Raw genomic sequence first — 17338 nt, 5'->3', positions numbered from 1 at the left:
GCCTTTCAGAACAGTTTTCTACACACACACACACACACACACACACCCCTCGCTAACTGAGATGGACTAAGATTCTATGCTTATTATTATGACCAAAACACCAAACCAAAACACACCAGCAGTTTGCACAGCCTTGAATGCAAAGTGAAAAGGCTGTGGCTCTTCAAAATGCAACTGTCATTAAAGAGCGGAAAGATTTCAGACACAGACCGAGGGACCCTCCCGCTGACCCACGACGGAGACCTCAGGGCATCTCTCCGTGGTTTCTTGAGGGCGCACATCTCTCCCTCGTCCCCCTAACTCAGACAGGTCACAGCTCTGCACACACCTGCTTTCAAGGAGATCGGGTTTGCCTAACTGTGCATACTATTTTTTTTGTACTTCTGCACAAACACTGATTTGTTATTTCAGAAAAGGGAAAAAGGGATTAATACTAACAGTAAGATGCATACAGGTTTAAATTCTGTATATGGTTCCTCTTTTGACGATGAGAAGAAATAAGCATTGGGGTTTCCCAGGAGTAATAATTATATAAAATTATTACTTAAATTTTATGGACAACACTTAAAACCACTCCAAGTTACCACGGGAGCTACGATGGAGCACTAAATCACTTGAGTTCCTTTTCATCCCCTTATTTTGCTTGTGAGTAATTCGTCACAAGCAGGCAAACACCCGACACTCAAGAAGCAGAAGTGAGAAGGCCACGCAGACAGGGAAGGAACCGGGTACGGAGACCACAGAGAACTAGGAATTTATATACTGGGCAAGGCTGAGTAAGAGCCTCTTAACAAGTTTCCTCTCGTCAAAAATGAGGAACACGGGAGTTTTAAAAGGTAACATCTCAAAATAAACATTATGGCTGGTTTTCTTCGAGTCGTTGTGTGACAGGCTCTACGCCTGAGCAGATGTGCCAGTGCTTATGATGAGGGATAAAGGAGGAGGGCATGACAATCGGCATTTACCAAAAGGAAGCGACGGTCTTAAAAAAAAATAAGGATAAAAAGGCGCAGGAACTCTGCAGGGAGGCCCCTCTCCCCGGGGCGGCCACAGCCAGCGGCAGCACCTGCACCTGCTGGGACCGGCAACGTCCTCTCAGGCTTAAACCAGCCTGGGCTCAAGCTCATGCCAGCGCCTCCCATAAAATAAAGAGCAGGAAAGTGAAACAGCACTTTTGATGATAATGGAAGTGGGGCCTGAATGTGTCTTCAAGAGAGGGATCTTGGTTTCAGCTTCTGGCCGGCAGCCCGGTCCCATCTCCCACCCCAGGCCTGGGTGCTGCCGCCTCTCCTGCCCTCTGGCCAATTTCTCATCATCCCGGAAACGGAGCTGCCGTGCTGGGGCTGGGATGCTCTGGACAAGGGTCCAGCCACAACCCAAGGCCCAACGTGGAAGCAGGCCACATTCCTCCGCAGGGCCCTCTGGCTGGGCTCTAAACTTAGGATCTGGCAGGACAGGCAGCCCCCCTCGCCACCCCTCCCTGGGGGTGCTCCCAGAGCCCTGGCTCAGCCCCAGGGCTGCACCTCGGCCGGCCGCACGTACTTGAGTTCCTGCGCGATGGCCGCGATCTGCTCCACACGGTCCTGGTGCGCTGCCAGGTCGCTCTCGAACGCCTCGTGTTTCCGCAGCAGAGCCCGGACCTCGGTCAGGGACGCCGATTCGTAATCCTTCTGCAGCAAGATCTGCTCTTTGCCTGCAAAAGTGGTGGTGGGAGAGCGTGAGTGCCCGCTCCCCCATCAGCCTCTCCGTGCCCGCCAAGTCCCTGAGGACCTCGAAGACGCCTAAGGACCAAGAGGAGGGGAGAGGAGGATGGGTGGCAGGGGCTGTACTTCGCCTGGGGTGCCGGCTGCCCCCTGCTGATGTGACCCCGATCCCTCTGGATTCTGAAAGCGCATGTCTACACATGCAGGGTGAAAGCAGGCTGATGAGCACATTCTAAACAAGCCTGAGAAACATGTGTCTGACCTTCCTGTGTGATGCTCAGTTAGTAATTACTAGCTCACAGGAATCACCTGTGATTATTACATAAAACACGTGTACTCTCTTTGCCCGAAGATTCACCCTTTCTCCCAATTCTCTTTGCTTGAAAGCTTTTTTTCCCCTGTGGTTAAATGCAGCCTGTGGGAGTTTTTCCCCCCTAATAATATAAGAAATTTTCCTCTCTGAACCTCCACCTATTTCCCCATAAATGTTTCTTAAATCAAGCAACTGCTGTGGTTCTCACTGGGCCCATGTTTATTCCCTGGTGATGACCCTTAAAAATTTAATTCTATAAAGCTGTAAGTGCAAAGCAAATGCTCACATATGTAATGATGACAACACAGCTCTTCCGTTGTGCCAGGTACCAATATAAATGCTGCTTTATAAATGTGAACTCATTAAACCTTCATCAAAACGCTGTGAGGGAGGTGTGCCTGTCGCTCCAGCTTGAAGGGGACCCTGAGGCCCCGAGGGGTTAGAACGTGTCCACGGCACACAGCTGGGACGTGCCAGAGCTGGACGCCGGCCTGTCCAGCCGCACGTCCGTGCCTGTGACCCTCTTGCTGTGGGACACCAACTATCAAGCAGCAAGAGGAACCCACAGGACGGGGGAACCTCCCTGGCCTTCCTCAAATAGATTTCCTCGTGATGAGGAGAAGGTTCTGTGCTTCCAAGCTCAGCAGACAGCAGACAGCCAAAAAGATATTATGACCATGGTAACAGGCTTGTCTGCAAGGCCTGAAAGGAAATGGAGCTCGTGAAATAAAGGTGTTAAGACTACGGAAAACAGTATCTCACATCCGTCTTCTTTTTGTTCCTTTGGGGAGCGTAATTAGATTTCCTTACGGATTTGTTAATGCAGGTGCTGGGGATTGAACCCAGGACTTCGTGCGTGCTAAGCACACGCCCTGCCAATGAGCTGTACCCTCCCCCAACAAGCAGATTTTCTTAACTGGGAAATTATGTTGCTTTGTGGCGTTTAATAAGTATTCTATTGGCAGAAGCTAGTGTCAGCAGATGGGGGGGGGTCACAGGTGCCTGGGAGGGTGCTCGCCGCACACCGCGGCTCTGTCCGCAGCACAGCTCGGATCTTCTGAGAGCCCCACCGCATTTCGCCAGCTCACCGTAAGCCCAGGTCTCGTGCGTGGACGCCTTCTGCCTGAACTTCTCTGCCAGGTGCTCCACACGCTCCAGCCTCCGAATCTCATTCAGCAGCCACTCCTCGTAACCCTTCTCTGCCTGTTCCAGCCTCTGCCAGGCGCCCGCGATGTCCTGAGATGGGGGGGGTGGGGGAAGGGCAGTGTCACGCTCTGGCCTCCGGGCCTGCTCTACAGATCTCCAGTACGTCTGACAGCACTGCCCTTTGTGTTTTCTGGTCCTTCCCTTGCCCCCTGAGCCCCTCACCTGCCCCAAATGCCCAGCCAACTGTTTGGTTCCTAAACGTCTTCATGTTCACCAGGCCCTTTGAAAACAAACAGTCATTCTCATCAGCTAACAGACACTGGGTGCTGCCCCAGATGTGGACACAGGCTAACAGGGCCCTGGTGTCCTGGCTATGTGAGACGAAGCCCCAAAGTGACTCCTGCTCGGCGACCGGGCTCCATCACCCAGCCGGCCAGCTGCCTCCTGGGCATCACGCAGGTGCCAGGCACAGTGAGAGGTTTTATACACGAGAGGACCACGCCTGGCAAGTTCCCTGCCCATGTGGCTCTCACCACTGCTGGGGGAGAAAGATGACAACAAGGAACTGAACCACCAGTGTGAGTACTGCTTCCGATAGCGATGCCTGCAGAGGAGACACAAACCAGGGTTCAGTGATGCTGACAGCCCAGGGGGAACGGTTCCTTCAGGCAGGTGACCAGGAGACCCTCTGAGGAGGTGGCATCTGAGCCGAGACCTCGGGGACAGAAGCAGCCAGGGACGTGATGAAGCGGGGGACAGGCCTGTGGAGGGGCAGGACCACAGGGGGCAGTACCGCTGTGCCTTGGGTGAGGGGCAGAGTGGCCGGGGTGTGGTCCCCAAGGTGGGGGTGGGGTCAGATCATATCTGATCCTGGATAACAAACCTGGATCTTCTTCTAAGTCTTCTGGGAAGTCGCTGGAGGGTTTTAAGAAGAAGGGGGACACATGGATTTATGTTTTCAAAAGATGATGGCAGCTGGTGTAAGAGAATGAATTTGGGGGAGAAAGAACCAGAAGAGCGAGGAAGAGAATTACTGCAGGGCTAGAGGAGGGAACAGTGGCTGAGCACAGGCGAGGGCAGACGAGGTGGAGGGAAGGGTTCAGACTTAAAATGTAATCTGGACGTGGAGCCAGTGGGACTGGCCGAGGACCTGGACAGGAAGGGAGGATCGGCAGTGACACCTGGGTTTGGGGCTTTGGTAACTGGGGGGGGCAATGCTGTTTACTAAGCCCGAGGTCAGTGCAGGAAGACACTTGGATTCATGAGGTCTGATGTGCTTTGGAGACATTCACGCAGGTGTGTGATCCCAGCACGGGGAGGAGAAATCAGAGCTTGAGACGTAAAATGTGGGAGATGCTGGTGTTACAGCTGGTGATTAAAGCCACAGGCTAGGCGGGATCACCGGCAGGTGTGGAGCCAGAGAGGCGGGCCAGCACTAGCCCAGGAACCAGCCACCGCAGCCGGGGCAGGGGCGGCAAAGCTCTGAGCAGCGACTGGAAGGACTCGTGAGTCAGGAGGAAGGAACACAGCTGAGTCCGAAAGTGGAAGGGGTTTCAGAAAGGAGGCAATGGTTACAGCTGCAGAGGACATGAAGATCAAAATGGCCACTGGGCTGTCCGCTCGGACGCCGTTGACTCTGACCAGACCAGTCAGCACGGGCGGGGGCAGCAGCCGAAGTACGGCAGGCTGAGGGTTGAAAGGGGTCAAGGAACGGGAGGACCTGAGCACCAGCACCGTGAAGAAGTCTCCCTAGACACTCTCCTGCAGAGGGAGGTGGGAGAGAGGGCAGCTGCTGCTCCAGGGAGACGCGGAGCCACAGAAGGGTTTAATTTTCGTCTGGCAGATTCCAGAGCGCTTCCTGTGTGGCTGTGAAGGATTCAGCAGAGCAGGAGAAACTGATGGTGCCAAGAGGGAGATGGAGGCAGGACTAAGCCTGGAGAAGGTGAGACGGGGACAGAGGGCACATGATCTGGTGCCCATCTCAAGGCTGTCTGGCTGGCAGGGGAGGGCGTGGCCAGGCAGGGAGGCGGGGAGGAGCCCAGGGACCACTTGTCGCCAGTGTCTGCGAGGGGTCTGCCCTGGGCGGGGACCCCAGCAGCAGCAGGGAGGAGTCAAGAACTGCAGGAAGGCAGGGAGAATGTCCAGCATGGAGCGGCCGCAGGGCCAAAACTATATCCAGGAACTGAAGAGAGCAGCCGATGCCCCCGTCTCAGCGGCCTGTAGGGGAGGGCCTTGACTCACCGACACCATCTTGCCCTCGGAGGGCATGAAGGCCGGCCGGTTGCTGATCCGCAGCTTGGTCTGCAGGGTGTTGAAGTTGATCTCCAGCTGGCACTTCTCCTGCACCTTGGGTGGCTTGTGCTTCCGACGGTAATCCCGGAAGTCCTCCAGCTTCTTCTGCATGGCCTGCATGGTCTTCTCAGGGGTCCGGTTCTCCAGCCAGGGGATCGTGCGCCGAATCCATTCCAGGAGCTGCTCACAAGACACATACACACGCAAAGGGCTGAAAACACCAGGAACCTCCCTGCTGTTAGAAAACAGGCAACTAACAGTTTGTAACAGGGGGACCGAATGTTCCTAAAATCACAGACGTGTGACTGAAACAGCCCCGACAGAAAGGAGCGGAGAGGCCCCTCCAGGCACTGCGGCTCCAACAGAAATCCCAGCGTCCACCCAGGGCCCCTCGCCATCACCCCAGGGCACCACGCACTGGCCGAGGACTCAGAGTCAGCACGAGTCATGTTTTACAAAAAATGGGACATTTACAGGGAACTCAGGGACCAGACATTAGCAGACACATGCTGGATGGAGCTTTCAAATGAAAAAACAAAAACCAAAACCTGACATGGCGGAAATGTGGTGTTAAAAAAAAATTGGGGAAAAAATGGGTTTAATTTAAAGGGCATTTCTATTTTAAATAAGCTCAAATCTAGTGAGTGCCTCTACTTACTAGACCAAAGTATTGTTAAATCTGGGACAGGCTCAAGGCCAAAGTATATTTTAACTGAATAGCTAGCATGACGAAAGCCGCATGATGAAAGTGACAATGGCAGGGGGAGGGTGTAGCTCAGTGGTAGAGCGCGTGCTTAGCGTGCACGAGGTCCTCGGTTCAATCCCCAGGACCGCCATTAAAAAAAAGTGAACATGGGAGTGATGTCTGAGGACGCAGTGACCGCCTTCTCCTGAATTACTGCCGAGGTCTGACAAGTGCCCTGCACAGTCTTAGGGTGTGAGGAGGATAAATGAGGACCAAGTAAGAAAAGGAGGGCTGCAATTACTGAGGACCGACTGTCCTGGGTCCTGGACATCCTTCAACCCTGATGTCGGTCACCGGCTGCCAGACAAAACCTCCCCCCAGCAGCAGCAAATACAAACGTTATCATTAGATTGGACTAACATCCACCATGTCTTGGGGAATTTACGCCAAGGGCCCTGATACTGTGCCCGGCACAGGCCAAAGGTCAGCTGAATTAAGGCAGAGGACGCCTTGGTCTCTGGCTTTGTCGCTGTGACGAACCTCAGCCCAGAGAGGAGGTGGCCTGGCCGCCGCTCAGCCCACACCCGGCATGGGGAGCGCGGGTGGTGCAGTGGCAGGGACGAGATGGCTTCTATTTGTGTTCGCGGGAGAACAAAAGGAAGAGCCACGTGGAAGTGCTCGTCGGCCCAAGAATCGGGCTGAAGTGCTGCAGAAAGGCATCCTGGAGACTGACACTCAGCTATCTGGGACGGAGGGCTCTGTCTTCCCTGTAGGTCCCCCTAGATATTTACAGACACACGCAGGGCGGAGCCACGTCTCAGTACAGTCCAGACAAGCTCCTTTGAGGCTGGGTCACGGCGTGGAGCCGGGATTCTGAATGTGGGGCGAACCCCATGTGATGTCAGTAGCCAGTGAAGCAGGAAAAAAGAAACAAGGAATGCGATGTCCTCTAGGGGAGCCCGACCCCGGAGGCGCAGAGCTGAGAATGGAATCACGTCCTACTTGTTAAAACACGCAGACTACCTCTGCGCCTCGCCGTGGGCAGAGAGACCACAGGGACTACATTTGTGCCAACAGTCATGGTCCCCTGAGCTCTAAGTGCACTTTCCTACTTTTGTTCCATCTGAGACGACGAATGCAAAGGTAAAAAAACACACTGACATCCGTGGGCACTCTCTGGGCCTCGCCCCCGGGGTGGGGATGGACAGGACTGCGGGACCCATTTCCTTTACCTCACTCGCTAGCCTCTCATATTCTTCCATCAGCCTCTCATTCTCTTGATTGACAGCAAGAACCTTACATATCCTGTTAGCCGCTGTCTCAGCCTGTAAAACACAATAGGTAAACAGGGCGGCTCTGTCGCCAGGACGGGCAGACACACGGCGGGTGCGGCGGGGCGCGGGGCGATGCGGGGACGGCGGGCTGGACGGGGTGCGGATTCCAGGTTTGGGCGGACAAGACGAGCGCGTGGCGGGGGCACACGATGGGTCAGCTCACACCTCGGGCACAGTTTTCACACAGACTCACACGGCAGGCTGAGTCTACTGCAGGGATAACGGGAGACAGCGTTAGTCAAAAATGCACGCGTCATGAAACATCGAGCAGGTTAGTAGCGGGAATCTGGGGGTCGAGGAAGCAAAATCTCCAGTCCCTGAACAACCAGCCTGAGCTCTCCTGACCCCAGGACGTCAGGGAGAGAGCTCTGAACAGCTTTAGCCTTGGGACATCAAAGCCAAAAGGGCTGGGTCCCAAAGGTATCCATAACCGCACTGAGCTCACGGAAGGACCCTCTCCTGAAATGGAGACGCAGGGCGTGCTCGGCGGGGTCTTTCCACGGAGCAGAATTCGCTTAAAACTTTTTTAACCCACATGAGTCGTTGCTGTGGTATCAATAATCGTCTATCATCATGTTGTGGAGGGGGCTTTGGGCCGGGAGCAGCGCAGCGCCTTAAATCACGACCACAAGGCCAACCAAGAGAGGGGCAACCTGCCTGTCCAGCCTGCAGCCTGGCCCAGAGCCTCGCCTCGGAAGCCCTAAGACCAGCTGATTTCCGGTTATCACCACCTTCTGGTGATGGCCTTAAAGAGATCACGGAAATCGGTGGGGGAGGGGGAGGGCACAGCTCAGTGGTAGAGCATGTGCTTAGCATGCATGGGGTCCTGGGTTCAATCCGCAGTCCCTCCATTAAATAAATAAAACCAAATTACGTCCCCCCACCAAAAGAAAAATTAAAACAAAAGAGAGATCACAGAAGTCATACACACCCCTGTCCACCCCAGTCTAGCCAGGATCTGGATCCAGGAAGGGGCAGGAGGCAGAGGCAGGTGGCTGTGGGGAGAGCAGGGGACACCCACCCACAGCGTCCCTCGGGCTGCCTCCAGGAATGTGAATGTTTTTCCTGAGGTTTTAGCACTGCTATCCTTTCACTATTTCAGGTAAAGTAAAATTAGTCCTGCAAGGTGTTTGACAAACCACTGAACGGGGAAGACACTCTCCAGGCAGAGGGGAAGCAGAAAGGGGTCCATTCCTCCCTGTTGAAGCCCCCCTTTACCACGCAGCCAGTGTGGCTCAGTTTTCATGACCCTTGCTTTTCCCTAAAGCACAAATGTTTCCCACAATTGACTAATGAAATGAGAGCAAGATCTTAGAAGGACAGAGAGGGAACAACACTTCAGGGACTAGGTTAAAGCTTTTAAGAAAAAAGTATCCTCGGTTTAGAACTTGCTGTATTAGGTCATCAGGACACACTGAGAAGAGCCCAAGGTAAGACGTGAAGCGCACACTCACACACGCACAGCTGGAACCCATGCACCGGGGCGGTGCGGCCCGTGGGCGGGCGGGCGGGTACCTGCTCCGCGCCCGCGAAGGCGTGGTAGAAGCAGGACACGTAGGTCATGATGGCTCTTTCGTCGGGCTTCGGGGTGTTCACGATGTCTGAGGGAGGCAAGGACAACAGGACGACAGACGCACGCACAGGAAGAGCAGAGACCAGCGTGAACACAGGGACGGCCACCCGAGCAACCCTCCCGGCCCCCGCGCGTCCCTGGCCCGACCCTGAACCTCAGGGACGCTGCGCAGGATGGACACGCTTGGGAGCCAGCGAGTGCGCTGCGTCCACGCCCAGGATTCTGCAAGATGGCCACCCGAGCCACCCTCCCGGCCCCCGCGCGTCCCTGGCCCGACCCTGAACCTCAGGGACGCTGCGCAGGACGGACACGCTTGGGAGCCAGCGAGTGCGCTGCGTCCATGCCCAGGATTCTGCAAGACGCCCATGACAGCACGTGCCCAGAGACCCCTGTCCTGAGAGGGACACCCGGAGGGCCCAGGGCCCAACAGAGGTCCCGTCTCTGAGTCCACACAGACCTACCGCTGGCACTCATCACAAGAAAGGTGTGCGGAGGAGAGCAGACAGAAACTCCCATAACCTTTTGAAAGCATGGAAGGCAGGTAAGACTCCCACCAGCTGTTACTACAGGGAACAGGTCAGAGGAGCCCAACGAGCCACTTGAAAATCCCCATTTGGGGTCCAGAGACCATCACAAGTGACGGGAAGTAAGGGCGACAGCAGCGGGGGGCCGGGGGGCTGGCTGAGGGCGTCAGTGGTCTGAGGGGAGGAGACGGGGCAGGACACCCCAGTGAAAGCCGCAGAGGCAAGAACGCTTGGTGTGAGGCTGTGGGGGTGGGGCGTGCGGACACAGCACGTAATTAACACGGGTCACCCGCTGGGGCGTGAGTGGCAGCGCAGCGCGCCCCACACCCACGTCCAGCAAGGTCGTACGTCTTCTCCAGGGGACACTCACAGGAATTACAAAGAGAAGAACACAGCAAGCAAAACTTTTTGTGAACCATTAAAAAGGAAAGAGAAAGACAAGTAAGGGTGGACTAGGGTGTGTCATGAGGGAGGAGGAGAGGAACGGAGAGCAGACACAGCCGGCCAGCCTTGGAGGATGCACAGGAAGGACGGCCAGCCGGACCAGGATGCACAGACGCAGGGGAGACCCGTTAACCTGCTGGAGCGCTCACCCTCGACTGCAGTAAATCAGGGAGGCCTGGACAAACTGGAAATGAATTTACTAAATGTCGCCTGTTTTCTCCTCTCTTCAGTGTCCCAGCTGTTAACTCAGATGGTGAACTCTGCCTAGTTCTCTGTCGTGCGCAAAGGTCAAAGGGCAGAGTGCACACATGTACCCTTGGCTTAGAGAGGACAGATGGACAAAGAGGAAAAGGAATTTTTTCTCTGTTCTTCGCGTTATTGCCTTTCTCCCTGCTGAAGAGTTTTTGAAGAACCGTATGTAGATCCTGAGAAGTGTATTCAAGTGTTAGCACCCAGCAACGCCCATCTGGTAAGATGGCTGGGTGCACAAATGGGCAGACCGGGAGTTCTGACTGAAGGGTCCCTGACTGGGCGGCATCCTGTCCCCCAGAACGACAGGCGGAGTCCTACCTCCCGGTCCCTGCGGACGCGACCTGACTTGGAAGCAGGGCCCTGCAGACGTGCTCGCGTTAACATGACGTCCTGCTGGGCAAGCTGTGCCTTTGATCCACTAATACGTGCGTCCTTGCAAAGAGAGGGAAAAGGACGCAGAGACAGACACAGAGGGGAAGGCCATGTGACAACACAGCAGAGATTGGAGTGAAGCTACCACAAGCCAAAGAACACCTGGGGCTTCTAGAAGCCAAAGAAGCAAGGCAAGTCCCTCCTCTGCAGACGTCAGGGGGAGCACGGCCCTGCCAACACCTTGATGTCAGAGTCACAGTGCACGGACTGTCAGAGGACAAGCCTCTGTTGTTTCAAGCCGCCTACTTGGTGGTAATTTGTTAGGGCAGCCATACTGCAGTCACCAAAAAGGAGGAGGAACAGAAGGCTGACAGCCGAGTACCATCAAGTTCTTCGTTTCTCCCCAACAATGCTGATTAGTAGAAGCAATGAACCACTGGAGGATGATAATATTAACAAGAGACTCAGGGCTGTGAGCTCCCCGAGGGCAGGGCCTACCTTCTACCTCTCATCACCCCCCAACCTCCCCGAAGTCCCCAGCCCCTGGGCTGGCTCCCAGCAGGTCCTCAGTGAGTCTGCAGAGGGAGAAGTGACTCCAGACAGCAGTGAAGTGAGGGGACCGTCCGCAGGTATCCGAGCTGCCAACCGTGTGCCAGGGACAAACTCACACCATCTCATCCCAGACAAAGGGTAGGGAAGGTACTGAAACCGCCCTGGCACAAGTAGTATGAAACCACAAAATATTTCCAGGTTCTTGCAGGTCTAACTAAACTACAGTTAATTTCAACTAATTAAAAATAAATGTGACTGATGGCCGAATGTTCCAAATTCTGTAACTTCTAGTTAGAAGGAAAGTAATGAAAAAGAATATGAAAAGTAGGGGAGGGTGTAGCTCAGTAGTAGAGCACGTGCTTAGCACACACAAGGTCCTGGGTTCAATTCCCAGCACCTCCATTAAAAATAAATAAATAAACCCAATTACCCCCCCCCCACAAAAAAAGAAAAAAAAAGGAATGTGAAAAGGAATCTATATATGTGTGTGTAAATGAATCACTGTGCTGCACACCAGAAATTAACAACATTGTAAATCAACTTTACTTCATCTAAAAAAAAAGAAAGATTTTACTCCTTGTGGAATCTTAAGAAGCCCTTCATAGAAAGATTTATTTGGTAAATTTCTACATGGTAAAAAAAAGAAAAGACTTATGTTGTTTAAAGTAAAATAGGAAGCTTTTCATTGAAAACCACAAAGCAGAGCACCCCATTTCTTTGCCCCAAACCTCTTAACCAAATCCTTTCACTAGTTTTGCTGGTGTGACTGGGAGCAGGATCCTGAAAAATAGTTCTCAACAAGCTACACATGAAATTCTCTAATATTCATGAGGCCGATGACAGAAACTTCTCAGGGATCCTACGTGGCTATAAATTTTAAAAATCTCCGTGCGTGGCTGTCACACAGGTAGCCTGTGGACCTTCTGTAAGTCAGCAGACACAGCTTCCGTCTTACCTTCAGCATCCAGCATTTTGGGGATATCCAGGTGCTTCTCAGCAATCTCCATGGCCAGGTTGATATTTCCTATTGGGTCATCCTGCAGGAAAGACAGCATAACCGGGGTTTTAAGATTTTTTCTTGGACAAGACTTAGGAGCGTGTTTTATGTACCTCATTTCGGGGAGGAGGCCTTCCCATCATAGTATAAAAGATTCTCCGTCTCGTCTTTTCCCCAACACTTCAAACGTTTAGAGAAGCATCAGAAATGACAGGAAACCCACAAGCCATGCAGACAGCACTTCACAGAGTGTGTGTGAAAGGGTTGGGGACAGACATGGCGGCGAGGAGGGAGGTTGTCAGAGGCCTCCTCGCGGATGCGAAAGCACGCCCTGGGAGCCTCAGGGCTTATCTTCAACTCTTGAGAAAAAAATTTACATGATTCCAGAAGGAAGCGTGATACCATGTTTTCCAGTTGAGGGAGGGGACCACAGGGAATACTCAGTCCAACAGCCTCCTTTTACATGTAAGAAAGGCGAAGGGGGGAAGAGAGGCAGGCAGCTTTCCGCTTGCTTTGGTGAAACTTTCAGATCACTAGAGCATGTTACAAGATGGTTAAAAAGAGCAAAAGTTAACGTTTCTAGGATGTCAAAGACTAGAAGAAATTACAAAAACTTGAAACTAAATAAAAATGGTGATGAAATCTTTGTTCTTACGATTACTTTTATCTTCCACTGTCAAAACTGGTTAAATATATACATAACATTAAAAAATAAATTTAACTAGAGGTGTATATTTAGCGTTTCTCGTTTGGGTCTACTAAAGAGATTGTCTTGTGAATCTGAAATGGGATGGGGGTACATGTAAGATAGAAAAATAAAAATGAAAAGTAGCGTTAGTCCGGGGATGACTGTAGTGAATTTTAACATCAAAGCCATTTAAACATTTTAGAAACCGCAATGCTTTGCAACAAGCACAATTATTTCAAATACTGTGAAACATTTAAAACATGCAGGCCTCAGAAACATTCAGTGCTCCGTGAAGAAACCAAAGCCAGCTCCCCGGCCTCACAGAGGAAACAATCATTTCAGGCAAAACACTTTTCCAACTACATGTTGTTTTAACAAAGTCTATAATCACTTCATTACAAGCAGCCATATCAGAAAGGCAGTCTCACCTGCGAATTTTACACAAATGTTTACAAAGCCAAAGAACTGGGCAAAAGTTGCTTGCCTTTTGTTCTGAACGTATTAAAAAAAAACTTCAGCATTAAAAGCAGAGCAATGATTCTGAGACGTTGTGAAAGCTATCTCCCTCAGACACTGTAACTTAAGGACATAAAATGTGGCAATAAAGTGTTTTCTTGGCTCCGCTCTGGGCACGTGACCCTGGGCAGATTACTGAATTCCTCACTTTCTTCCTCTGTAAAAACTGGGACAATAATGCTGCCTACTTTCTAGGTAACTGTATCGTATATTTTACTGGGCATCATGAAGACTGAATGAATGTGTGTACAATATACATATGTGTGCACATAACACATTAATGTATGTGTTAATATTAATGTACGTATATAAAATGTTAATGTATGTAATATCGTGTATATGTAACACATGTTAACACATATATACATGTGTAATAGACACATGTACTTTTTTACTGCCAGTGTCTAATCTAGGCCCATAGAAGTATTAACGGCTCCTTTTTTTTCACCCGTCTTAGGTGGCCAATTACCACAGGTCTGCTGACCTTTGTAATAAAACTGACCATTATAAACTGCTCACAAAACTAGGTCTGTCCAGGACAATCCCCTCCTTTTCCAAATGAGATAGATTAATGGGAAAAAAAAACGAGACATTCTCTCTCTGTCTGAAACACTTCCAGAAAACCCAGGGGTAAGAACACAGGCTCTGGGAAGCTGAGGGAACCCCGGTAGCCGCGTCCTCTCAGGCGCCCTCCGCCGGAACTCGTCTTCAGGACACAAGCACGCTCTGCACGCGCTAGCCCGCAGGCAGTGGAGACAGGCCGGGCGCGGGGCGGTGGGCACGCGCCAACTGCAAAGGGGGCAAAAGCCAGGACGCTCTTTCAAGCACCCCCGTGCCACACAGTGAGGGCAGCATGCAGCAGCCCCGGATCCACACCAGACCCCGCAACACGAGGCACACGGCCAGCGAGGAACACCAGCAGCCTGACTGCCGCGCAGGAGCGGTCCCAGGGGACACTGCTTCCCACAGCGTTGCTTCTAAGGCAGGCGGAGCATCCACCGCAAGACTCCAAAGGGGCAAGAATTTCTTTTTTCCATCACAGATAGCATTTGTAAACTACTTTTTTGAGGGAGGGGTCATTAGGTTTTTATTTAGCTTTTTTTAATCTTCTAGTGGAGGTGCTGGGGATTGAACCCAGGACCTCGTGCAAGCTAAGCACATGCTCTACCCCTGAGCTATACCCTCCCCCGCAACAAACATGTCCTAATTCGGGTGCACGGGTGACTTGGCTTGCGGCCTGTCCAGCCCTCATTACAGCAGGTGAGTACTCTCCCGGCCACCCTCCCACCCACACCACGTGCAGGGCTAGTGGGGGTGCTGGCGTGAGCTCGGTGCTCATGCGTTCACTCTCAGGACCACATGCGGACACAGCCCGCCAGCCCCCGGAATGACCTTGTTCAGCTTTGAGTAGTCAATGAGGTCAGGCCGGTGCCTGTGGATGAGCGCACAGAGTCCGAGGCCGTCCTTCCAGCTGCACAAGGTCAGGGAGAACAGGAACACGGGTCAATGCAGAGGACGCAGCAGGGAGGGGCTGCTCCCAGTCAGATGCCGGCTGGAGCTGGGGACGCGCGGCCCCTTCCTCCCTTCTGTCTGACTTAGTGCACAGAAGGCCCTGGGGACCTCCCCTCCCACCCCTCCCCACCCCACCTGGTGACACGGAGGCCCCTGCCCAGAGCACTCGTCTTCCCCCGGGGTCTGCTGAGGACCTCGGCCCCCTGATGTCTCCTTTCCACCTACAGCTCAGGCCCAGGTTGCCGGGCCTCCTCCCCAGCGCCCGGCGGCCCTGTGCTGGGAGAGCTGGCAGTGCCCACAGGGGAGACGCCCCTCTCCTGCCCTCCCTCCCCTCCCGCCTGGCTTCTTCCTCTGTCTCCTCCGAGTCTCCATCGCAGACCTGCCCTGAGTCGGCCCGTACAGACACGAGGGCGTGGACTCTGAAATGCCCACTTTCCCCCACGATACACTCCGTAGTGCACTCGGCCCTCCAGGTACTCCTCCAATTCTCTTCGTAAGATTCCTTGGCTTTTTAAATCACTTTTTTCTTCCAGTTTTACTGAGATACAATAATTGACATATGGCCCTGTATGTTTGGGGGGGGTTAGTTTTTTCCTCAGTGGAGGTGCTGGGGATTGAACCCAGGACCTCATGCTTGCTGGGCATGCACTTTACCACTCAGCTATACCGCCTCCACCTCCGTCCCAGGTTTTTTGTTTTTTCGTTTTTGTACTTTCTTAAGGCAAAGAGGAGTAAGCAGCTGAGGGACTCAGCAGGGAGGCTCTGAATTTCAGTCTGTTTCCCTAGAGACACCAGCACTAACCGTTCCTGGACCCCCCCTGTACTCAGACTCCGAGCTCGCCTGGGCTGAGCCACGGGTTCACTGAAAACTAGGAGCGGGCGTTCTGGGCCTCAGAGGGTCGGGGAGGAAGAAAACCCCTGGAGCCACGCGGCTGAAGTGCTCAGGCTAATCCTGGGCCAGGGGAGGAAAATGTGGGTGGGAGGCGTCTGGGACCTCTGTGATGACCTGCCAGCCCCGCCCTTCCGGCTCCTGCCCTCCTGGACGGCGTGTGGCAGGGACAGGGGAGGTGCCCGCCACCTCTGGACGCTTGTGGCCTGGCTCAGTACTCGTCTCCCAGACGAACCTCCCCCACCTGTCCTGGGGGCTCCTTTCGTGTCTCTAATCACCTTTGGGGCCTGGGGACCCATTTACAGTCACGGGTTACCCACCACACAAAGGCAGAAACAAGTGACGAAAGGTCTGCACAAAAAGGAAGACTGAGCTAGTGACCAAACTACGCTCTCAGATTAGCCTCGGATTTCCCTGACCAGTTCCCTGCGGCTTTTCAAACACGATCTTCCTGCTTCTCCCCCACGCCAGCAGACGAAGCTGACGGGGGAAGAATCCTGCGTGCACGGCAGAGCAGAGGGATCCGGCTGGGGCTACGCCACGGGGACACGCAGACTCTGCTCCGGGCTCTGCTGGTCGCTGACAAGCCAGCCGGCCGCGCCCCTGCACGATGCTGGCTCACAGCAGCGCCCGCCTCCCGACCTTAACCAAGGCCTCCCAGGAGAGTCCCTGAGCGCCCACCATTCTGGAGCCTGAGTTCTCCTCCGTACAGCAGACGCCCCACACACGGGAGAGGAAACGCTGGGGGAAGTGAGCGCTGCTCCTCCTGCCACCCCAGCCTGCAGACAGAGCCCAGGGGCCGGGCCCTGGACGCTCACCTCGTGTGGAAGTTCTGGATGTTCACGTTTCTGTAAGGAGCCGTCTTCCTTTGGCACCAAAGCAGCAGACCTTCTTTGGCGGAGGTTTCTGCAGTGACAGCCAAGAACAGAAGTGTCCACGGTGAAACCACTGCATGCACCCAAATTCTAGTCTCTTTCTAAAGAGACGCCCCCAGCAGGGGCCAAACGCCAAAGGCACCACCTCTTGTCAAGTCTCTGCAAGAGGATGAGCGCTGGAAGGCGCTCCCAGCCCGACTCCGATGACACTTGGAGGGACTTAAACAGGACAAACAGGAGCAGCCACACTGGATGGTACAATAAATGCAAAACCAGACTGCAGGAGCACTGGTGACTTGACATCCCGAAGAAATCTTTTAAGTGTGTGATTCATGACTTAACTAGCCTGCCGTTTATCTCCCTCACAATTGATATTCTTAGGTAAACGGAATTCACAGAGGCCACTATGTCTGAAATGTGTTCCCTTACCCCATGATTTTAAAATATTTAATGGCTTTTATGGGCAAATTCCAAGTTTGGCCACTCGGGTTCTGACCAAGTTAATAAAAACCAACCCTCCCACCGTGGCAGCTGTGGAGACATGCTGCTCAGATGTCCCGCTGCTGGGGGCACAGGGCAGAACGCATGTGCCAGCTGCCACAGTCTGAGTCCACCCCTCGGTCCCCAGGGGCCAGACTTCTTCAGGGCTGCTCCAGCCAAAGACTGAGCAA

The 17338-nt window shown here is 53.4% G+C and overlaps 1 protein-coding gene across 1 annotated transcript in view; it reads right to left on the bottom strand.

The window, feature by feature from the left end:
• Positions 1 to 17338, bottom strand: part of ACTN2 (actinin alpha 2) — a 61553-nt gene that overhangs the window by 14420 nt on the left and 29795 nt on the right. The window contains exons 5-12 of the mRNA XM_072971042.1: positions 16611 to 16698; positions 14784 to 14862; positions 12146 to 12227; positions 8989 to 9074; positions 7372 to 7464; positions 5404 to 5634; positions 3105 to 3252; positions 1543 to 1693 (exon numbers count right to left, since the gene is read on the bottom strand). Coding sequence (XP_072827143.1) covers positions 1543 to 1693; positions 3105 to 3252; positions 5404 to 5634; positions 7372 to 7464; positions 8989 to 9074; positions 12146 to 12227; positions 14784 to 14862; positions 16611 to 16698 — 958 coding nt within the window. The remainder of the gene's footprint in view (positions 1 to 1542; positions 1694 to 3104; positions 3253 to 5403; positions 5635 to 7371; positions 7465 to 8988; positions 9075 to 12145; positions 12228 to 14783; positions 14863 to 16610; positions 16699 to 17338) is intronic.

The sequence above is a fragment of the Vicugna pacos genome, chromosome 11 (genome assembly GCF_048564905.1).
Source record: "Vicugna pacos chromosome 11, VicPac4, whole genome shotgun sequence".
Taxonomy (NCBI): domain Eukaryota; kingdom Metazoa; phylum Chordata; class Mammalia; order Artiodactyla; family Camelidae; genus Vicugna; species Vicugna pacos.
The sequence above is the reverse complement of the archived record's forward strand: the minus strand, read 5'-3'. Positions and strand labels throughout refer to the sequence as shown.